This window comes from Leptopilina boulardi, unplaced genomic scaffold (genome assembly GCF_019393585.1).
Source record: "Leptopilina boulardi isolate dan_hultmark-lab unplaced genomic scaffold, ZJU_Lbou_2.1 LbouV2_248, whole genome shotgun sequence".
Classification (NCBI taxonomy): domain Eukaryota; kingdom Metazoa; phylum Arthropoda; class Insecta; order Hymenoptera; family Figitidae; genus Leptopilina; species Leptopilina boulardi.
Window position 1 is genome coordinate 314,353 of NW_026137805.1, and position 24,518 is coordinate 338,870.

A 24,518-nucleotide genomic window follows, 5' to 3' on the forward strand; every position below is an offset into this window, starting at 1 on the left:
TTACATCACTAATAAATAATATTAATTATAAAAATTGAAAAAAAAGAAATTTTACTTGGAATAAATTTTTTTTAAATAATAATAATAATAATAATAATAAAGAAACTAAAATAAAAGACAAAAAAAGGCAATTATTTAGGCATTATTAAATATATATATATATTATCAGACAAATGAAGACATAAAGTGCGTCAAAAAAATATGTTTCATCAAAATTAACAAATTCTATTCAGAATCTATATGTACATATGTTCGAAAAAAAAGTCGTATAACCCCCAGGAAATAAAAATTTAATATCGCGTAACTCAGAACAAATAAAAAGTAGACATGAGATATATTTTTTTCTTTTTTCTGTCCAATCTTAAATGTGTTTCGTGAGTATGTGTGAAAGGTGAACATAGCGATGATTATATATTTATAAACGATTTCGTTTTCTTTTTTTTTTTTTTTATTATTATTTTAATAATGTTTGTGTGTTGGTTGTGTATAATATTATTGTAAATTGTATAATAATAATAATAATAATAATAATTATAATTATAATAATAATAATAACAGTAGTAATAAGTAGTAATAGCGAGATTCACAAATTGCGAGACGCGTATTAAGAATTTTTCAGCTGCTCTCATATCTATATATATATATATATAGTTGATATTATTATATGGCAACTTATTTATTTTTTTTTTTTTTATTTTTATTTTCGTGAAAAAAAAAGACAAAAATTTTTATGGTAAACATTTTTTTTTAGGCGTCATTCTCGCTTACACGCAAAAGAAGAGAAGAGAGAAAAAAAAACGTGGAACGAGTTGTTGTGGTTGCGCTTGTGAGAAAAAAAAATTTGAACATTTTTTTTTTTTTTGGTCGCGAATGATGAGAGAATAATCGTGATTTGCGATTGATAGTGAAGTTTTTTTTTTATTCTTCCTCCTCCTCTTCCTCTTCTTCCTCCTCCTCTTCTTCTTCCTCCTCTTCTTCTTCCTCCTCCTCTTCTTCCTCCTCCTCCTCCTCTGCCTCACCCTCTTCTGCCTCCTCTTCCTCTTCTTCTTCATCGAATTGAGGTTCCTCAAGATCGGCGTCACCCGATGCCTTCACATCTTCCTCGCCTTCCGGTGATTCGGGATCGCCAGTTTTCTTTCCAGGCCTCTCGCCAAACCATTTTGGTAGCTTCGCTGTTTACATTTAAAAAAAAAAATTAATTTGTTAATTATTTCTCTTCTTTTTATTCAATTCAGTAAATTACTATTATCATTAGGACTATAATTATTATTTTATTAGATTAAAGAAATAATTCTAATTAATTCGATATCAATTTTAAATTACTGAATTAGAAATAAGTAACAATTTGAATAAGATATTATTTTGCAAATTAGATCGAATAACAATTATTGTACAATAATTAATTCAATTAAATATCATTGGAAATTAATTAAATCGAATTATAAATTTAATCAAATTATTAATTTAATAAACCGAAATAAGTTAAATTATTAATAGACATTCGAATTAAATTATTAGAACTCGCGATAATTTAATTACATTAAATTATAATTAATTGAAAATAAATTAATTAATCGCGATTGGCGAATTAATTCCATCAAGTTGTGAATATTCAAATTAATAAATGAATTGAAATAAGAATTCATTAAAAATAATTAATCATGATTTCGAAGAATTATTTCAGTTTTTAATTAATTGCTTCTAATTAATTGTAATTCGAATTAATGAATTCGAATTTGAATCAATTAACTATATGTAATTAATAATTCCTAATTCAAATTATATTTAATTTTAATTACCTATTTTGAATTAATTATAATTTAATAGTTAATTCAATTTAAATGTAATATAGAATTATAATTAATTCGAATTCGATATAACTGCATTGAATTATGATTAATTAGAAATACGTAACTATAATTAAATATAATTCAAATTAGTTATTCTTAATTTAAATTATATTTAATTTCAATTACTTATTTCCATTTAATCATAGTTCAATGTAATTATATCTAATTCGAATTAATTGTAATTCAAGATTACATTTGAATTGAATTAATTATTTCTAATTAAATATAATTAAATTTAATTATATCTCATTGAAATTAGATTTAAATTTTGATTACGTATTTCCAATTAATCATAATTTAATGTAATTATATTGAATTTGAATTAATTATAATTCTATATTACATTTAAATTGAATTAACTATTTCTAATTAAATATAATTCAAATTAATTATTCCTAATTCAAATTATATTTAATTTTAATTACTTATTTCCATTTAATCATAATTCAATGTAATTATATATAATTCGAATTAATTTTTCTCATTTGGATTTGTTGTAATTCAAATGATATTTAATTAGAATTAATTATTTCTAATTAATAATTTCCAATTTGAATTATTTTTTAATTTAAAACCTATTTCTAATTAGAATTAATTTTAAATATAAATATTAATTATTTCAAATATAAATATAATTATTTTTCATTCGACTTATATAATTCCCAATTCGAATTATTTTTTATTTATTAATTTAATCTAATAAATTAGAATTAGAATTAATTCTGAATTAGTTTTCATTTAGATTATTGACTTTATAGATTTATCTCAAGGAAACTTTTTATCCTAACTAGTGGGTAATTAAATGTTATTAAATTTAAATCGAAGCCACACATTTTGGTAATTAAAAAAGTGATATATATATTTGGAGGGAAATTAAAATGAAAAACACCTGGCCCACTGAATAAGGAGGCCATTAAATACATACTCTTTTGGCGACCAAGGAACTGCTCTTTTTGTAGGTTCCATTGTTTTTCCGTGGTATCCTTGATCAAGTCGGTGAGACCCTGAAACACCAAAGGAAAGAATGGCATGCTGGGATTCTCACACAGGGTTCGTCGCCTTGTCCTTTTATAGATTTTTGCTCTCTTTTTGTTTTTTAATTTCATTTTTTTAAAATTATTTTTCATTGGTTGTTGTGAGAAACAATTATATAATACACATATATTAAAATTTGAAAAGAAATTATTACGATAAATAGTTCTTCATATATATATATGAAAAAGAAGAACAATTTTCTTGTCTTTTTTTTATTATATAACTCATGCTATTATCAACGGGCACCAAATCGATATAAAGTGGGTGAACCGTTCCTTTAAATAGTTATCAACAAATTTATGAACATAAATATAGAGGGACAAATAGTTACTACGGAAATGAAGGAATGTATATATATATATCGTCTCCAGTTAATTAACGTTGTGGAAGAATATTTTATGTATATCTCCTTTTTAGTTATTTATATTTCCCTTTGGATTGTGATTTCATTAAAAATAAAAGGATTAAACACGAGTTTTGAAAATGGAATTAAAACATTTAGAACAATATTTGAATGTCAAACAATTCTAAAAATTTGAAATTAATGGAATTTTTAAGGAATTGTAATTACATTGAAATTTTTAATAATTACAATAAATTCAATTCTGTATAGTTAGAATTAATAGAATTGTTCTTTTCAATTAATGTAATTATTACAATTTTCAATTATTTAATTATATTTCAATTCAATTAATAGAATTAAGAGCAAATGGAATTAATTGAATCCTTCAATAAAGAAAGCCAATCCGTGACCTTGAATCAGAGTGGGGGCAATGAGTGGAAGAAAGTGCGACTGGAACTTCTCTTTCACTCTCATTGCCCCCACTCTGGCTCGAAATCACACGTTAACTTTTCTTGCTTTAAATTTGAAAACAATATTGTAATTAATAAGAATAATTACTATTAATTAAATTCTAAATAATTGTAATTATTAATTAGATTATAATTCCAAAATAATTCCAGTTAATAAAATTACAAAATTTTCAGAATTATTAAAGAAATTCGATTATGAAAGTAGAATTAAAAAAAAGAATTTCTAAACAATTGGAATTAATACAAATCGAGGGTCTTAACAAGACAAGCAGGCAGAGGTTTTCTTTCGAGAAATATCGGAGCGACTCACTTTTGGTGCGTTTCATAAATTGCTCTGTTTTCTGTTTCCACAATTTCTCGTTGATCTCCGAGAGAAGAGTGTCATATCCCTGTGATGCATTTAGAAACGCGATCATTTTTCGTATTTTTTTTTTTTTTTTTTTGAAAATTTTTAACTCGATATTAAATTTTTTTTTAAGTTCTTCGTTTTGTGATTTTTTTTATTTTTACTCGTTTTCTAAAATTTTTGAATAAATTGTTTTGTTTATTTTAAATAAAAATTATACTTACACCCTCGAAGAGTTTCTTTTTGTCATCGTAGGACCTAGTGTCAACACGACGCTCGTATTTGGAGGCGACTTGAATTTTAGGCTATTGAAAATAAAAAGGAAATTAAATTTTTGTAATAAGAGGGAGAAATTAAATTTTAATATTGACATTAATTTTGCATTAGAATTAAATAACGGATTAATATAATTTAATTTACTTAATTAATTGGAATTAATTCAAATTCAATTCAATTAATTAATTTAAATTCAATCTAATTAATTTATTTTCATTCGAATTCATAATTCCTAATTCGAATAAGTTATAATTTAATTCATATGTTTCATTTAAATTAGTAATGTGTAATTAATTACTCCTAATTCAAACTAATTATAATTTAATTCATATGTTTTATTGTAATTAATTATAATTCAATTCATATGTTTCATTTAAATTAGTTATTCCTAATTCAAATTAATTATAATTTAATTCATATTTTTCATTTAAATTAATTATGTGTAATTAATTATTGCTAATTCAAATTAATTATAATTTAAATTCTATGTTTAATTTAAATTAATTATATCTAGTAAATTATTTTGAATTCGAATTAAATATAATTCAATTCATATGTTTCATTTAAATTAGTTATTCCTAATTCAAATTAATTATAATTTAAATCCTATGTTTAATTTAATTTAATTATATCTAGTAAATTATTCTGAATTCGAATTAAATATAATTCAATTCATATGTTTCATTTAAATTAGTTATTCCTAATTTAAATTTATTATAATTTAATTCATATTTTTCATTTAAATTAATTATGTGTAATTAATTATTGCTAATTCAAATTAATTATAATTTAAATCCTATGTTTAATTTAAATTAATTATATATAGTAAATTATTCTGAATTCGAATTAATTATAATTCTATTCATTAAATTAATTATATTAAATTTGATGTAATTAATTAATTATAATTCGAATTCGATAAATTAATTATATTAAATAGGATATAATTAATCAATTATAATTCGAATTCATTAAATTAATTATAATTAATAAGATCTAATGAATTTATTATAATTTTATGCAATTAATTAATTCAAATTCAATCTTATTAATTTAAATTGAAGTAATTCTAATTAATTTGATCTAATTATTTAATATTCATTCAACAAATGTTAAGGGATAAAAAAATGAATACTTACTGGGTATTTGCCAGTGAGGGCTTCTGGGTCCAATCCCTTTTTAAGGGCCTTATGTCTAAGCTGTTGCTTTTGTCTTTCCTTTAATTCTTTAAGCTGGAAAAAAGAAAATATTTTTTTTTTAATTTATTAAAACAATTTCCAAATTTAATATTGCAATGAAAAAATAATTTTTTTTTCTCTCTCTAAAAGAAAATGAAAACTATGAAAACTTACATCGTAGTCTTGACGTTTTTGACGTTCCTCAAGATCGTATTTCTCAGTCTCGAGTTTGACAATCTGGTCCCAAAGTTCTTGGGCCTTAAATCTTAATTTGTCAATTCCCAAACCATCAATTTCCAATGCCTTAATACGAATGCTCAACGAGATTTTCTTTTCCTCTTCCAATTGCTCTTTCGTTTTGTTACGTTCCAATTGTGCCGACGACATGTTTCCCTTTAATTGAAAAGAAAAAATAAATTAATTAACAAAAAAAAAAGGAACGAAAAATTAATAGAATAATTATTGAGTAAATTAAATATAATTAATTATTTATAAAATTATATTAAATTTTTCTAAACTCACAGCTATACTACTCTTGGTGATGGTGAAATTGGGACCTTTCTTGCTCGCTTGATCTTTCATTGCTTGCATCATTGCTTGACGTTTTTTCTCAGATTCTTCTAAACGTCTGCAAATTAAAATTAAATTAAATTAAACTGAATTGAATTAAATTGAATAAATTAAATTAATTAACAATTCAAATTTGATTAAAAAATGAAAACTCAATAAAATTTACCTTCTCTTTTCTTCCATATCCCGTTGTTTCTTCTCCTCTATAACAAGGGAGGGGAAATTACTCATTAATTGAAAGTGGAATTAAATTAATATTATTATTAAAAATAAAATTAAATATCACGATTAATTTAAAATTGATGATGAAAATTACCAATTTCACGTTGACGACGTTCTTCTTCTTCTTTCTTCTTTTGAGCCAATTTCTTCTCTTCTTCAGCGCGAGTCACCTTGCGCTTTGCTTGTTTCTCCTGAAAAAGGAAAATTAATTATTTATCCAATTAATTAATTGCATTAATTAATTATATTATTAAATTTAATTAAACGCCTAAATTACTTAATTACTTAATTGTAATTAATGTAATTAATCTGGAGTTGTAAAATAAATTAAATTATTTATCCAATTTATTTAATTAATTACCTTAAGCCGTTTGAGCTCCTCTTCTTCCTTGGCTCTCTGCTTTCTCCATTCCGAAATGTATTCCTTGAGTTGTTCATCGAGATCGCTTCTCTTCTGTTCTTGTCTCTGAAATTTTTTTTTTTTTAAATTACATGATTAATAAAATTTAATTCAATATTTTTTTTATATAATTAATTTTTTTTTTTAAATAAAATAATTAATTATTATTACCTTCATAAACTCGACTCCTTCACCGGACTCCCTGTTAATTGCCGGAACGAAAACAAAAGTAGTCGTTTAGTTCCACTTGTTGATATCATTGAAGACTCTAATCTTCGCCCAATTAATCTCCATTTGGTCATCCATTTTTATTTCCCTCCCACTTTTCACAAAAAAAATATTTTCCCTTCCCTTTCTTCTTTGGTTAAATTTTAATTTATTTAAATTTTTTTGCTCTTCCCTCGCATAAACAAGCAAAGTCGACACATAAACAAGCAAGCACTCCAAAAATTTGAAAAAAAATGAATACTTCAGAACATTCAAGGCAATTTTTTAATTAGATCGCTGTGGCAATTGTAAAAATAGGCGTGCTCAGAAAATTTTTAAAGAAGGAAACAATTTTTTTTCTTGTAAGAAAAAAATAAATTTTTATTTCTTTTGAAAATGTTTCTTTTTTTCGTCAAAAAAATTGTTTTCTATTAAATTTAATTATCATTATTTTCGTTACAATTATTTTTTTTCAATTACTATACATAATTAATTCTGATTCATGTATAATAAATAATTTATATTAATTATTAAATAACATAAATTACTTTTGAATATGAAATTAATTAATTAATATAAATTATTAATTAATATATATAGATTATTTAATAATTAAATTATTAAAATTATTACATTATATTTTCTTCTTACAAGAAAAAAAAAATAATGCATTATAATAATTATATAGGAAAAAGATAATTTTTACGATGACCTTTTCCATTTTTTTTTAAAATGGTTTCCCTTTATATGGGGATGACACAAGGTATTAGAAAAGAATAATGTTTTTTTGTCAACAAAAAAAAAATATATATTGCTTTCAAAACAAATTTTCTCTTGAATTTTTTTATTACAAAATTCATAAAAAAAATTTTGTCTTTTCTTTTTAATGAAGAATTTGTAATTATTATTAATTAATTTTCGTTTCCAATTTTTCTTAAATTTTGTTTAAAAGCAATAAATTTTTTTTTTCTAAAAAAAACTTTTTTTATTTTCTTCAGATTCAAATGCATACAGATCTTGCACTCAAGACAAATCAGGATCGAGATGAAAAAAAGGGCCATTTTGTCTCGAAAAATACCCTTTTTTTTTAATTGTCTTTAGTATTAATTACTTGGAAAATATTTGGACTAATCGAAAATGAAAACTTTGGAAAGGAAACAAACAATAAAAAAAATTTAATTAATCCATTAATAATAATAATAATAATAATAATAATAATAATAATAATAATAATAATAATAATAATAATAATAATTACTAGTCCGGATGCAGTAACTGTCTTTATGCTCGAAGTCAATATAAGAGTCAAAAACTCCCACTTAGGCTCCCATTCATTTCATTGGTTCTTCTTCAAGGTCAAAGGACGACGATTGGCTGTCGTTCCGTGACCTTGAGTAGTAGCCAATGAAATAAGGGGGAATCCCATTTGGACAAGTTTCGACTCTTATAGGAATTCGATCAGAAAATCAGTTATTGAATTCGGGCGTTTAAATAAATAAAAATGAAAATAATTAAATATTTAAAAAAAAATGAAAATAATTAAATTTGCAAATAATTAAATTGAAAATATAAATTAAAAATAAATATTAAAATAATAATTCAAAAATAATAAATATGAATAGTTACAGACATAAAAGGAGACAAAGTAACATAAAACAAAAAAAAAAGGATTACAATAATTAAAAAAAATTAAATTAAAAAAAAATATTAGAAACAATTTGACATGTAATTATTATTTTTTTTTTTTGTAACAACACTTGGGACAATCACGTGAATAACGATAATTTGAACGGAACTCTCACGTTTATATATATATATTTTTTTTTATAATATCAACACGTACAAAATCTTCATTCGTTAATAATTATTAATAAACAAAAATTCTGAACCATTGTTGCTTGTAAGTGACATTTCGAGGAAAGGGCTAGGGGGAGTCATTTTTGTTTTATAAAATTGGACAATTAATCAAGGTTGTAGATATACCTTAAATTATTAATATTATCACATTGATATTATTTTACAAATTACATGTAGGGAACTATTTTTTTTTTTAAACCAAAAAACAAGAGGGACACAATATTTAACAAAATAACAGGTTAAACAAAATATCAGATAATTTTCATTTAGAAAATAATAAATAAATTATTAAATAAAAATAATTTTATTATTAATTAATTTTAAAAAAAAACTTTTTCAAAATTTTTAATTTTGAAAATAATTTGAAAATTTTTTTTTGTAATGTTTATGGTGGGGGAAAGTGAGTTTTTTTTTTTGGAAAAGTGTAAAGGCGTATCTACTTCCTTAAATTTGAGGGGTATCAGAATTGGCAGGGGTGGGGGTGAGTGGCCAGTGAACAAGAAGTGTTATTGACGTGTAACAACACCTCGAGAGAGTCAACTTACTTTTGGGATGTTCTACCCCTACAAAAAAAGAAAGTACAGAACGGTTAATACAGTGAAAATTCGATAAGAAGATCGCTCGCATTTTTCGAAGAACTGCGCAAAGCTTTATATTTTTGCTTTCAAAAAAAAAAAATTTTTTTTTTAATTTAGACAAAATAAAAAAAAAAAAATTTCTCAACATTTTTAATCCTTTCGTGAAGCAATTTTTTTTTCACGTACCTAGAAAACAATTTTTTTTTTATTTAAATAATTTTATTTTTAAAATAAAAAAAAATTATTAATATTTTTTGACTAAATAAATATTTTTAATTTAATTAAAAAACAAAATTACAATAAAAATTTAATTTTTTATTATTTTTTAAAAAATAAGAAAAAAAATGTTTTCTAAATTTTTCCAGGTACGTTTCTTTTTTTTTGCCATTTTCTATTTTTAAAAAAAAGCATTTACTCCCGTCATTTATTTTTTCTGCAATTTTCGTTTTTTTTTTGGCAATTTAGTGCTTTAATTATATTGTTTTATTATTATATAACCAGCGGCGCTTTATGCGTTAAAGAAAAATTTATAACGAGGTCACAGCCTGCCAATGGCTTATCAATATTCATGACTGGACAAATATGTTCATGTAATATCGACTAGAAATGAATATTTTATAATTCCCTCCTGTTGATGACGGAGACAAATTTTTATCAATTGGCAAACTGCTTTGATATATATGTGAAAGAGAAAAAAAAATAAATTTTTTTCTTTTTCACTATTATATATATAGCAAATTAAAAAAAAAGTAATTATAGACAAAATTTTAGTGGCATTTTGCTTTTTTTGGCAGCAATATTGAATTTTCATAAAACCGAGCTTTGGCAACAGAGAACAAAAAAAGAAAGAAAAATTAGAGAAAAATAAAGAGTTGCGACAAAAAAAAAAGAGAGAGTAGAAAGAGAAAGAGCGTTTGCACAACGAGAAAAGTGGAATTAAAAACAGAGGAGATCGTTGTTTTTTCAAAAAAAAAAAAAAAAAATGTTAAAAGAAAATTAAAAAAAAGAAAAAATGCTTGCGGCAGTGCGTTTGCGTGTTGACAAAATGTTTACCATTTTTTTACAGTGTTTCTTACTAAAAGTTTAAAGGCGGTTCATACGAGGTTCCTACTTGATTTTACTATTATTTTTTTACATACTTTATTATTATTTTTCTCAATATTTTTTAAATATTTTTTCATTTTAAATTAGTAATTATTTTTTTATTTTTTCCAGATAATCCTGACATGGTGCATTTCAATTTTGAAAGGAGATAAACTAAGTTATCGCAGTGAAGAAGGAAGAAAAGGTTTGTTTTATATTAATGATGAATAATAACTTCAATTTTAAAAGGAGATAAAAAAATTTATCGCAGTGAAGAAAGAAGAAAAAGGTTTGTTTTATATTAATGATGAATAATAACTTAAATTTTGAAAGGAGATAAAAAAAGTTATCGCAGTGAAGAAAGAAGAAAAAGGTTTGTTTTATATTAACGATGAATAATAACTTCAATTTTGAAAGGAGATAAAAAAAGTTGTCGCAGTGAAGAAAAAATGGTTTGTTTTATATTAAAGATGAATAATAATGAGCTTAACTGCTTAATAATAATCTAAATTCGGCTACTATTTTTCTACTCACAAAACTTATTGTCATAATTCTCGTCAACCCTGTTTTAGTGAAAATTTAGTGACTTTATAGTAACTTTTAATTTTAACTATAAAGTCACTTTGTTACTAGAGCAGAGTGCGGTAGTTAACAAGAATTATGACAAATGGGACAATGGAAACTAACCAGAGTCATTGCAAACTAGCAAACTCTCTAGATAACGTTTCCTAATCATAAACATAACCTATAATAAAAATATTCGTTCCCAAAAATGTAGAAATACATTTTTAAAAAAAACAATTTTAAAAAATAATTAAAGAATCAAAATTGTAAAATTTACTCCAAAAAAAAATTCCTCTTTCATAATTAAGAAATTAGGAACCTTTATTTTCCCACCTAAAAATTTTCAGTAGAAACAAAATATTTACATACAAAACAAAAAAAAAGAGAAATGCATGTGCCTCGTGCGTTGATTAAGTGTATATGTAATAAAGATATAGGATTTCGGAAAAAAAAAATATTTTTTTTTTATTTACACGACGATTTTTTATTATTGTTGGAATAGTGAGAGTGGGTTGAGGGGTGGGGTTTGGGGAAGGGGTACGGGTGGAAAGAAACGTGAGAATTTTTTTTTCACCATCGACACAACAGCGACATTTTAATTAAAAACAAAAAAAAAAAGGAAAAACATACAATCTTTGAACAAGAGAAATTTGATATTGATATAGGAAAATTTGATGGAATGATAAAAATTCCTTTTTGGGGAATGATGAAAAAAAAATTATTTAAAAAAAAAATTTTTTTTTTAAGTGAAAAATATTGTTTTCACTTTAGTGTCAATAAAAAAAATAATAATAAAAAAAAACAAAAAAAAGATGATGAGGATATGTTAACAAAAAAAGGATTTATAATACATGGGATAAGAGCGAGTGTCTTTAATAGGCGAGAGAGTCGGTGGGTCGATTAATGATAAATTATTATTATTATTACAGCAATTAATCGTACGGAAAATCACGTGAAAAGCTCGCCTGGCGCTAATAATGCAAAAGTGCTTTCGTCTGTAAATATATATATATATACTTGGCTTTTTTTGCAATATTTATATTTTTTTTAATTGTATCATTTCTTTAGTGTCAAGCTTTTGTTTTTTTTAATTCTACTTTTTGTAAAGATTCGTTCTTTTTTTGAATGGAGATTACAGTTGAATAAACAATTATTATGTGGTTTTAAAAATATTTTAATTTAAACTATTTTATGTAATAATAATAATAATAACAATAATAAAAATAATATTAAAAAAAATAACAATAAAATTAATAATAATAAAAATAGTAATAATAAATACTAAAAAATATAATAAAAAAGCTCTTAGAATAATGGTCGTTTTTGAATGTTTACGTTGAAAACACTGCGCTGCGCAGCGTACGCAAAAGTGGGGGTAACTCCCGAGATCGAATCATTAACCATTTCCCCCACTCTCCGCAAGCTGCGCACGCAACTTCGAATTCAACCAATTCTAGCGCCATAATTCAAAATTAATAAATTTTTTTCAATAAACATTTATTTATTTATAATTATAATATTGTATTGCCAAATAAAATAGAAAATGCAATTAAAAAAATAATGTAAATATTGCAAAAATTTCTAAACAAAAAAAAAAGGAAAATATAAAAATATTTAACTGTAATGATTGTATAAAAAAAAAAATTTTATAACAAAATAATTATTATTATTATTATGGCAACTGAACATATCGGCAACAGCGACAATCACAAAGATTGACCCATTTTGATAATAATATTTTATTTCCAACGTTTCATCAATAAATCAATGTTGTTCACAATTTTACATTTATGCAAAATTAACTTCAATTTATTTTCATAATTTAAATAAACATTGTTAATTATTATTATACAAATGAAACCCTTCCAAAAATAAGTTATATTGTTTTAATTTTACAATATTAAATTCTATTAAATTAATTATAGCGAATAAATGATTATTTAACAATAATGAGATATAATAAAGTCAAATATTATTTAAGCTAATAAATAAATATATATGTTATTTAATACAAAAGAAAATTATTATTATTTTCAATTTATGTAACAAAAAGAAATTGCAAATAAAATTTTTAGAATCATATTTGAAACAATTTTTTAAAAATTTTCCTTTTTAAAAATTTTTTTTTTCAATTTTAATTAATTTTTTTTAGTATTTTTAAGTTGAGAACACTGCGCGTCAAGAATTCTTGAAAGTAACGAGCAACGACCAATCAGAGCACATTACCCCCACTATTTCCCAGATGCGCGCGCAATCTTCCTAACCTAAAAATATCAAAAACTACTTTCTACACCAAAATAATAAATTGGAGATAAAAAATTATTATCAACAAAAAAAAATGGAATCATTTTGTACAAAAGTCTGCGACAGAGAAATTTAATTAATTTTTTTTTCTTATTAATGAGCGGACGGACAAACTGACCGACAATAATATGGACAATAGACAAACAAATAAAGGCAAAAATAGGCAAAAAAAAAAATTATTTATTTTTTTTTTTTGAGTTTTACTTAATGGAACTTACTCGAACTTCTTCTCCGGCTGCCTTTTTTGTCATATCGGGAAATGATCGCGTCGCGTGCGTCGATTGGTTGATTGATGATTTTTTTTATTTGGTTTTTTTTTTGGTATTTTTGTTTTTTGAGTGTGTTGAAGTTTGTGATGAAGAGAGAGAGAGAGAGAAAAAAGAGATAAAAACCAGAGTCAGTTATTGGCTTTTTTTTATCATATTACATTTAATAAAAAAAGGGGGTTTCGTGGGGGGGGCGAGGGTGGGGTGAAAAGGGGTGGTTTTTGAATAGTGATAGTAGGGGGGTGGGGGAAATAGAGAGAACGAACAAAACGACATTTTTTTTTTTACTTAATAAGGGAAATAAAAATTTGAAAATAATTACAAAATTCAATTTTGAAAAACAATATCGTTGAACAAAAAAAAAAAAAATGACGAAATTTATATGAAAGTAGATTATATAGAGCTGAACGAAAAACGCTGTGCTTTGTGGAATAATATTTATTTTTCCTTCACTTTTTTTTTTAAATATCGTTTGATGTATTTTTTTTTTTTTATTTACTTCCCGATTTTTTTTTTCAATTAAAATTGAAATCTGATATTTATTAAGAAATAAAAGAAAAATAAAAAAAGAATTTTATTATTAATTTTTGTATGTTTTAATCGATTATTTAAATTAATAATTTTTATTTTAAATTATTTTCAAGTTTTTTTAATGTAAAAATTATTTTTTTTTAATTTTTAATCTTTTTTTTAAGTAATTGTTTATTAATTTTTGTTTTTATATTAAAAAATGCAACATAAAGGTTCGAATTTATTTTTCTAAGATGAGAACCGCTTAGATTACGTCAAATTTGATTGGATATCATTTCGTGACCTTGAACGTCAGCCAATAGGAAAAGCGGGGAATCCCATTGGGGTCGATTTACAATTTTGAGGTTAGAGACATTTATTGCAACTTCAATCATCAATTAAATGAATTATAATAGTAAAAAATTAATTAATAATTAATTAATTACAAATAATTAATAATAAAATAAATAAAAATAATTAACTAATTTCTTTTTCTTTTATCTTTTTCTTTATATTCTTTTTAGTAATTATTAATTTTGTGTTTTAAATTATTAATTTTTAAATTCAAATTAATTTTAATAAATTATCATTACAAATATATAATTTAAAAAAATAATTAATTGAAATAGAAAAATAGTTAATTTAATTAATTCGATATTAAATATCAGTTTGTCATTCAATAGTTGAACAAATGATAAAACAAATAATGATACAATCAATAAATTTTCAAATAATATAATAAATTTAGATATGTATATAATATCAAAATTGTTAAATGAAAATTTCAAAGGAAAATGTATTTTGTGATAAGCTGAAGGGAAATTCACTTCATTGTGTTGAGGGATGCGGTTACCCAATGACTACTGACGTATTAATTTACACAACTCGGCTTTCTCCATTTCAATGCACAAGATTATAATCCCGAAATTGAAATTTGGAATTTGCGAAATATGTATACAATAATAATAATAATGATAATGATAAATTAAAAGAGATTAAAAAAAAAAACAATAATTATTATCAAACTCTCATATTCCATACTGAATCAATTAAATTCAAATACCAACGTTTATTAATAACCAATAAATTTAATAAATTCCATTGCAATAAAATTTAAATTTTATTCATCATTGAATTTCTAAAGGGTTTTTTAAAAATGTAATTCAATTAAAAAAATTTAATATTATTAAATATTTCAAATTATTGGAGAAATTATTTTATCGCATAACTATTTTTGTTCATTTTTAATTTAATTTATTAACATGTTATTTTATTAATTAAATAGTATTTAATTTTGTATTTTCAATAATTATTTATAATTTATTTATTAATTATTAATTAATTATTAATTATTTATTAGTTATATATATCTTTATTAGTTATTATTTATTTATTAATTATAAATTAATTTTGTAACTTCGATAATTGTTTATAATTTATTAAATTAATTTATAATTTTATTAATTATTTATTAATTAATTTGTAATTGAATATATTAATGAATATTTATTTATTATTTATAAATTAATTTTGAAACTTGAATAATTATTTATAATTTATTTATTAATTATTAATTAATTATTAATTATTTATTAGCTATTAATTATTTTTTAATTATAAATTAATTTTGTAACTTCGATAATTGTTTATAATTTATTAAATTAATTTATAATTTTATTAATTATTTATTAATTAATTTGTAATTGAATATATTAATAAAGAATTTATTTATTATTTATAAATTAATTTTGTAACTTGAATAATTATTTATAATTTATAAATTAATTACTTTTGTAACTTTGAAAATTATTTCAAATTTATTTAATTTTAATTTCTAACTTTATTAATTATTTAATAACTAATTTTTTTAACTAAATTAATTATTTATAATTTATTTATTAATTAATTATTAATAAATTTTATAAGAACAATTGTAATTTATTTAATTAATTTCTAATTTTATTAATTAATTTATAATTTTATTAATTATTTATTAACTAATTTGGTTGTAACTAAATTAAATAATTAGTTAATTAATTAATTATTTGTAATGTAATTAATTAATTTCTAATTTAATTTATTAATAAAATTACTAAATTTTTACGAATTACAATTTTTTAATAAAAAAAAAATCGTATTTAATTTTATAATATTTTCATCAATTATTTAATTAACCCGAAAAAAAATCAAGTACGTTTGTAAATTATTTATGTTACTGTGTGGTTAAAAAAAAACTTTGTTCCAGTTTTTAATGACAAAAATAGAGGAATGCACGGCCCGAGATTCGTTTATATAGTGCGGCGAGGTATTTTGAAATGATTGAAAATTATTTTTTTTTTTTTTTTTTTTTTTTTTGCCCGAGGACAAAAATACGATACATGTAAAACGTCCCTATATGCACTCATCAAAAGATTGACTTGTATCTGTGATTGTTTTTTTTTTTTTTTTTTATTTTTAATTTTTTCTCTCTTTTTTTTTTTTAATACTGTCCTCGCAACTTGCGTGTGTTACTAAATTTGTGTCCCGGTGTAGATATAAAGCACAGCGCCATCCGGCCGCTCTATTTTTGTTAAGGAAAATACGCGCTCTAATTTTAAACCGGCCGGCATTTCGTTTGCAGATTATACTTCTCGGATCGTGGACCGTGTGCGCTCATCCGATATTATTACATAATTTTATTTTTGAAAATAAATCTAAAAAAAAAATTTAATTCTACTTTTCAAAAAAAAAAATAAAATTGAAATTTTTAAGAACAAAATTTTTTGTAAAAATTAATTTTTACCTTCGTTAAAATTCTGTAAAAATTGAAATTTCATTTTATTTGAAAATGTATTATTTAATTTTTTTTTGTTTTGGATGAATATAAATTTTTTTTTTAATGTAAATAATTTTGAAATAAAATAAATTTACTGTTTTTTTTTTTTAATTTAATCTTTTTCTTTTATAAATTTTTAACCGGAAAAATATTCAATTATATATTGAGAAAAATTTTAATTTAAAAAATTTAATTTTAATATTTTAATTTTTTAATTTTAATTTGAAAGAAAACATTTTTTTTAAAGAATTTTAACGTGGGTATATTAAAAAAAAAAAAAAAAAAAATTACTGAGCGCTACCGATGATATCGCGACATGGGGTTGCAACGCACGCAGTTCAATACACTTCGGCCAAGGATTGATTTTTCCATCTCCTGTAATATTATATTCACAAAGAGCTTTTTACATTTCAATTTGTTTTTTTTTTAATGGAAAAAAATTAAAGATTTACAAAATAAATTTTTTTTTTTATTTACAAAACATGAAATATTTCTATTTTAATTTAATTTTGTTTTTAATTTTTTTAATTTGAATTTTTTTTATTAAATTTTTTTTTTTTTTTTTTTTGCAGGAGATGGAAAAATAATTTTCTTTTTTTTTTCTAAATTTTAAAACCCCGATTGAAGGTAAACACGCTACTCTATTAAATTTTTAGTAAAATATATAGAAAAAAGAGAACAATCCTCGAAAATAATTATTGTTGGCCGGTTGCCTTTAATTTTTAGTGGATGTGTCTGGAACTTACTTCCTGCAATCACAAAAACAATTTGGAAATATTGTTAGACACAGAAAAAAATGGTAGATACTAAATTTTACTCCAAATTTAATTAGAAAAATGTTTTAAAATAATTTTTATATTTATTTAGTTTTTTTAATAAATTATTTTTTATATTTTTATTTCAGAATTTCATAAAAATTTTTTAAATTATTTTTTATATTTTTATTTGAGAATTTTTTTTTTAAATTAATTTTTTTCTATTTTTATTTCATAAATTTTTTTCGAAATAAATTTTTTTTTGTTTAAACATTTTCTAGTTAAAAATAGTGGAGTAAAAAAATAAAAAGTTAATTTTAGGAGACACTTACACTTCCTCAACCTCCTCCTCGCTGCTGTAAACAAAAAGGAACATAACAAGTGTTAGTCATTTCTTAAACATGCCTAAGGTAAACAATTTTTTCTATTTTTAAATTTTACAATGTTTAAAAAAAAATCAACTGGGCTCAAAAAAAGAAAATAAGGATAAATTCTTTCCAGGATAATGAAAAATTTCACAAAAACAATAAAAAAAAAAAATTTTTTATGGAAGAACACAAAAAATTTATTTATATTAAATTTTAATTAAATTTTAATCAACATATTGGAGGATTTTTAAATTAATAAACAAATAGGGATAAACAGAAAAAAATTTTTTTTTTTTTAAATTCACAAACATGGAAAATTTGTAAAAAAAAAATTTTATTTCACATTGACAATTAAATTGAAACAAGTAACAAATAAAATGGAAATAAAACAAATAATTAATCAATGAAAAATTCGAATTCATTCTTTAACAATTAAGTTTAACAATAAAAAAAAAACACGATGCAAACAAAAAAAAAAGTGGAACATATTTTTTTTTAGGATTTTCAATACCTTTCAGTTTAGAGAATATAATATCTCGAGTTATTTGAATCCTGACGAAAAGAAGAGCAGAAAATAATTTTTTTTTTCTTTTTTTTTTTTTTTTAATAACCACCTGGAAATTTGATTCTAAATATTCCTCTCACTAAATGGACTTTGAAAAATGAATTTTTTTTTTTTTTATTCTTATTGAAACATAAAACAAAGAATTTTATCGTTAAAATATCAATTTAGAAAAAAAATACTCCCAGCGAAAATGAAATACATATTTTTCTATTATATATGATTTTTATTAGTAAAAAGCTTCTAATGGAAATTTAAAATAAAATAAATAAATGAATAAAAATAATAGAAGAAATATTTTTACTTTAAAAAATAGTAGAAAAAAAAATATTCCTAGAAAAATAGTTCAGAAACAAAAATTCCCTATAAAAATTATAGAAAAAATCTAATTTCCCTAGAAATTTACTAGAAAAACTAATTTTTCTATAAAGATAACTAGAACTTACTAGAGAAATAAATTTTTAAAAAAGAATAAAAAAAAAACCTTCAATTTCCCTAGTATAACAAATTTCCCAAAAAAAAATAACTAGATCAAAAATTATCCTATTAATATAAATAAAAATTACACATTTCCCTAGGAAAACAAATTTTTTCTAAAAAAAAATAACTAGATTAAAAAAAAATTAATTAAAAATCCCATTAAAATAACTAAAAACTTTACAAATTTCCCCCCAAAAAAATAACTAGATTAAAAAATATTCCTTAAATATAATTAAAAAATTTACAAATTCACTAAAAAAAAAATTAATTTTTCTATAAAGAAAAAATTACTAGAAAAAAATTTCGTAATAAATTTACAAAAGAATAAAAAAAAAAAAAATTCTGTTGGAAAGTGGTAAGCCTTGCTTTTAAATAACATTCTGAGATAATTCTGACAATTGGCAAAATTCCATTTCTGCCCTTGGAAAATAAATCACAATTACGGTAATAGATGGACATTTGCCAAAATTCAAAAATCATCAACTATTTAATGAAATTTCACATTTTTTCAGTTAATTAATAATATAAATTTCGTTTCAAACGAAAGGCGGAAAAAACGCCAAAAAAAAAGTGGTAGAAAATTATTTCTTTGAATCAAAAAAAAATATTTCTTTGAATCAAAAGAATTATTTCTTTGAATCAAAAAAATTTTTTCCCTGAATTAAAAAAATGTTTTCTTTAATCAAAAAAAAAATATGTTTTACTCTAAATAAAACTTTGTTTAAAATTTCAAAAATTGTTTTTTTAAATTAAACAAAAATTTTTTTTAAATCAAATAAATTTTCTTTAAATTAAAAAAAACCCCTCTATATCAAAGAAAATACTTCTCTGATTCAAAGAAACATTATTCTTAATGGATATATATATATCAAAATTAGAATTGAAAATCTCGTCTCCTGCGCTATTAATAGATTTTAAAACTTAGCTCTGTTGTAATTCTTTTCTCGAACATTTAAAATAGATTTTCTGGCTCGACTTACACTACTTTCCAACAGTCAAGGGTTGAAAACCTCTCTTAATTAGAAATTTCTTGAAATTATTTTAATTTTTTCTTTTTTTTTTTAATACTCACGAGTATTGTTCCTCGTCGTCAGACATGTTTGTAGGTAGTTAGGGTTCTAAAAAGAAAAAAAAGAGAGAATTATTTTTTTTTAAATTTTATAATTTTTGAAAATTTCAGTTTTTTTTATCAAATTTGCCGGGAAAAATAAGAAATTTTATCATTTTCTCCAAAATATTCGATTCGTTCTCAAAATAATTTATTTGATTTTTTTTTTTATTATAAATTCTTTTTCATCAACAAAACATAACCTCGAAAATAAAATAAAATTTTTTGCCAAAAATAAAAACAATGCTACCAATATTGTTTTTTTTATTCTAAATTTCTAACCTTAATATTCGAATATTTTATCAACTGACATAACCTCAAAAAATCGAAAAAATCTTCCCTGTAAATACAATTTGTATTTTTAGGTTATGTAGGAAAATACCAATTTTTGAAAACATTCTTTCTAAGAATTCATTCTGCGCATGATCCACTTATATTTCGTTCTTACAAGAGGAAAAGAGAGAGGCTACGTCATCTATTTCCTTTGCTCTTATGGAATAAAATTCTGACGCATGCGCACTTTCAACGAAAAAAACGGTCTGCCATCGCGAATTGAATTATTTCTCATCAAACATAACCTAAAATAGAAATAGAAAAAGGGGTTTATTTCTCAAAAAACTGAACTTACAATATGAAATTTAATTTTAATTATTCGTTATAATAATAATATATAAATAATTTGAGGTTATGTATGCTGAGAATTTTTAAATAAAATTCCAAATTGAATTTAACGATCAATATTAAAATAATTAGCCGAATTTTGAAAATATTTTGAAATAATAAATAAAATAATAAAATATGCATATGAAATTATCGAAAAGTGGATCCAGTCGACGAAATGTAGAAAAAGAAATACCAAAAGGTAATTTGATATCCGAGCTGAGAATTAGTTTGCTAACCCTGGGCCAAAGCTTTCGATGCGAGGCAAGCTCTATAAGGAGCCGACCCCTTCTCTCTCTCACACACACACACACATAGATACATTGTTGCGCTTTCATATCACTAATTTTAGACCCGACCACACTTCTCTCGTACTGCTTTTCGTCTCTTGATTTTTACTATACCATGAGTTCCGACCCTGAGTCTTATAAAGTCTCACAGCTAAAAATGAAAATTATCAAAAAAAAAGGAGCAAGAAGAAAAAAAAAGAGGAAGAAGAAGAAGAAGGAATACAAAATCAAGCTGGAGAATAAGGGAACCACTTTTCTCCGTGTCCCTGAAGACTAATCGGATTTACAATTCCCTTCCGGCATTAAAAGAAAAGTACCTTGGAGAAGAGCAAAAAAAAAAAGAAAAAAAGAGCAGCAGTTGTATTTTTTTATAATTAAATTCTATTCACATTAAGAATTAGGAGAAAAGATTTTGAAAAAACTACGAAAAAATAGTGGCCATTTTTTTTTGTCTAATATTTATTTTTCCGTAATGGATTTTGGAAAATTTAATCTAAAAGGTACAATTTGTGGAAATTTTAAACTATTTCTACGAACTAAAATTATCAAAATCCAGTTGAAAATTTACAATTATTGTATTCTACTACTACTGGGGTAGTACTGTGCCAGTATTGGCAGTACTGATGTACCATAAAATTTTTAGTAAAGAATATTTAGAAAAATATTTATTTATAAATCGTTTGAAAAAAATTTTGACGGAAAAACATTTGGATATCATCTAATCAGAAAATAACGAAACAATTAAATGGATGTTTAAAAAATCATTCAATAAAATTTGAATTATTGTATGAATAGATATTGTACAGAGAATATTGAGACAATTATCAACTTCTGAAAAGGAACATCCATTAATGGAGTACCAAAAAGAATTAATAAATCTCCAAAAATTGTACCTGATGTACAGACGCTCTAAAAAAGACTACGAACAAACCCTATAAAAAAGGCAATGAACAAACCCTAAAAAAGACGGTGAACTGAAAATAAAATTTTCGGTGACATGTAAAGAGACAAAAAATTTAAAAAAGACACTAAAGAAAACTATTGACGAAGAATCAACGAAAAAATGTTTTCCCAATAGCCTCTAAAATTCGTTTTTAGATAACTGATAAAATAGACGAATACCCAAAATCTGTTAGAGCATCATTAAGCAATTATAATTACTCAACAAAAACTGTTGAAGAAAAAAAATAATTCTATCCTATTTTTTGATTATATCAATTTTCAAAAATTATTAATAATTAAAAGTAGTAATTTTTAATTTCTAAAGATTTGATAATTTCCGGGAAGAAAAACCCAAATTCTATTTCTAAAGACCGATGTAATTTTTTTTGTTGATTTAAAACCGTAGTGAATCTCAGCGAATGTTCTAAAAATACAATTCCAAGAATACAATTTTTTTTTCTTAATTTGGTAACAGAAATTTTTGAAAATACAAGGGAAAATCTATTTTTGGAGAAAATCCATTTTAAACGCATCGTTAAAAATTGATTGCTATTATAAAATTAAAATGAAAAAATTAAAAATGGAATTTAAACGTAACACGAAGAGATTAAATTTTAAGATAGGTGAAGCAGATTTGTAAGGAATGTCGTCCTTGACAGATGATGACTCAAATAATCTTCGTTGAGAAAACGTCATCGGAACAAAATGGATGTTTGAACTTTAAAAAATGTGTTTCAAATTTTGAATTTCAAAATTTCTTTGTACTATCCAAAAATGTTGGTTAATACAGTGGAAAAATTGTAGAGTACCTAAAAATCTGGTTGGCATATATACAAAAAATTTGTTTCTAGCGTTCAAAAATTTGGTTCTAATATTCGGAAGTGTGCTAAGATACAAAAATTGGGTTGTAACCTTCCAAACTTTGATTATACAATTCAAAATTTGGTTCTTATATTCAAAAATTTGGTTCTAACATTCGAAAATTTGATTCTACTATTCAAAAATTTGGTTCTAATATTCAAAAATGTGCCAACGTTCAAAAATTGGGTTCTAACGATCAAAAATTTGATTCCACATTTCAAAAATTTGGTTCTTATATTCAAAATCCTGTTCCTTATGTCCAAAAATTTAGTTACTATGTTCTGATTTTTTTATCCCACAAGAATTTGTTTGTTGCATTTAAAATTTTCTTCTTGCCATATCCAAAATTTTGGTTGTAAAAATCAAGAATTTGTTTGTCACAACCCAAAACGTTGGTCAGAACATTAAAAAAATTTATTTATTCAAAATTGCACAAACATATATTCAGAAATTATTCCTACTACCCAAAATTTGGAATAGTACATTCAAAAATCAGTTTGTTCCACCAAAAATAATGTTAATACAAACAAAAATTTGTATACGATTTCCAAAAATTTTGGTTCCTACACATCTAGACATTCCTTAATTCTTCTTTTTCTCCAAAACAATCCAATTTTTGGATGCTAAATCCGAATTCTTTTCCAAATCACCTAATTTTGAACCTAAAACAATAATTTTTCTTCCTCTAATCTGTTTTCATATTCCTCTCAAAAACCCTATCTAAAATCTAAAATTAAAACCAATTTCCCCAAAAAATAAATAAACCAAAATCGAAGTTCTTTTCATTCTGTATAGTTAAAAAAAAAAAATTCCGATCACCCAATGAAGAGATCACATCATTGCACTAATTCCACAAACGCAATCACTTGTTGAAAATTCCACTATATATATTTAAATATTTATAAACGGAGATCGAATCGAATCACTCACTTCAAAATTTTAATTTTTTACACTTACACTTTTTTTTGGTGGTTTTTTCTTTTTTTTTTTATTTGGATAAGGGTTGAGAAAGAGAATCTAAAAAATTGAATGTATCTCGGGCCTTAGCCGAGTGAAGAGTTGTTTCTTCAGTCACTAAAAAAACACAAGAGGATTCTCTTGGTGGAATGTGGAGTCCGCGCGACAGCTAGAGCGGCTCTGAAGTACGACCTCTTCGCCCTGGGCAAAACCAAGACTTGGATATCATTCTCACCACCTACTACACACTCCACCATCCACCTCATCATCATCATCATCATCATCATTCCTTTTCGTGGTGTTCGGTATCCTATTAATAGACAATGGGTTTTTTGGACACTCCCCGAGAAACCTCTAAGATATATATTTCTTCAATAGCCAGAGCGCAAGCGTATTTGTGTGTGTTTTAAATTCATGCTGGCGCTACTATTTTTGTCAGGTCGCAAGCAAAGTTGTATATTCGTTTTATTTTATTTTTTTTTTTTTCAGTGTTGAGTATATAGAAAATCTACTTCTTCTTATACATTTCCCTCACATCACATATATATATATACATAAGTTACGAAAACTATATTTATATAAAAATTTCGTGTATTAAGATCTGAAATTTTACTCCAGAATATATAGAGGGACCAAAAATTCATCTCGTGCGCATCATCTA

At 23.1% G+C, this 24,518-nt stretch overlaps 1 protein-coding gene across 5 annotated transcripts; it reads right to left on the minus strand.

Moving 5' to 3' along the window:
* Window positions 1-131: 131 nt before the first annotated feature.
* On the minus strand, window positions 132-24,081 carry LOC127280598 (troponin T, skeletal muscle). 5 transcript variants are annotated; one of them, XM_051303695.1, is made up of 14 exons: window positions 23,858-24,081; window positions 20,112-20,157; window positions 17,962-17,985; window positions 9,300-9,317; window positions 6,862-6,892; window positions 6,652-6,756; window positions 6,385-6,481; window positions 6,235-6,271; window positions 6,021-6,126; window positions 5,673-5,891; window positions 5,460-5,552; window positions 4,269-4,349; window positions 4,009-4,087; window positions 132-1,172 (listed from the first exon to the last, which is right to left on the minus strand). In XM_051303695.1, exons 2-14 carry the CDS (start codon window positions 20,135-20,137, stop codon window positions 919-921), a joined length of 1,170 nt encoding a protein of 389 aa, XP_051159652.1. In that variant the 5' UTR covers window positions 20,138-20,157; window positions 23,858-24,081; the 3' UTR covers window positions 132-918. The 5 variants fall into 5 exon arrangements, with proteins under 5 accessions (XP_051159652.1, XP_051159651.1, XP_051159653.1 ...); XM_051303694.1 differs by lacking the exon at window positions 4,009-4,087 and adding an exon at window positions 2,776-2,854 and having other exon boundaries at window positions 23,858-24,079; XM_051303696.1 differs by lacking the exons at window positions 4,009-4,087; window positions 9,300-9,317; window positions 17,962-17,985 and adding an exon at window positions 2,776-2,854 and having other exon boundaries at window positions 23,858-24,078.
* Window positions 24,082-24,518: the final 437 nt, after the last annotated feature.

What these genes read in the sequence shown, in the direction of transcription:
- LOC127280598 (XM_051303695.1), bottom strand. Translation starts at nt 20,137, where the DNA reads ATGTCTGACGACGAGGAACAATACTC. An exon ending in GATATGGAAGAAAAGAGAAG is followed by an intron (nt 6,127 to 6,234) that starts GTAAATTTTATT and finishes TTTAATTTGCAG; the next exon opens with ACGTTTAGAAGAATCTGAGA. An exon ending in TCACCAAGAGTAGTATAGCT is followed by an intron (nt 5,892 to 6,020) that starts GTGAGTTTAGAA and finishes TTTCAATTAAAG; the next exon opens with GGAAACATGTCGTCGGCACA.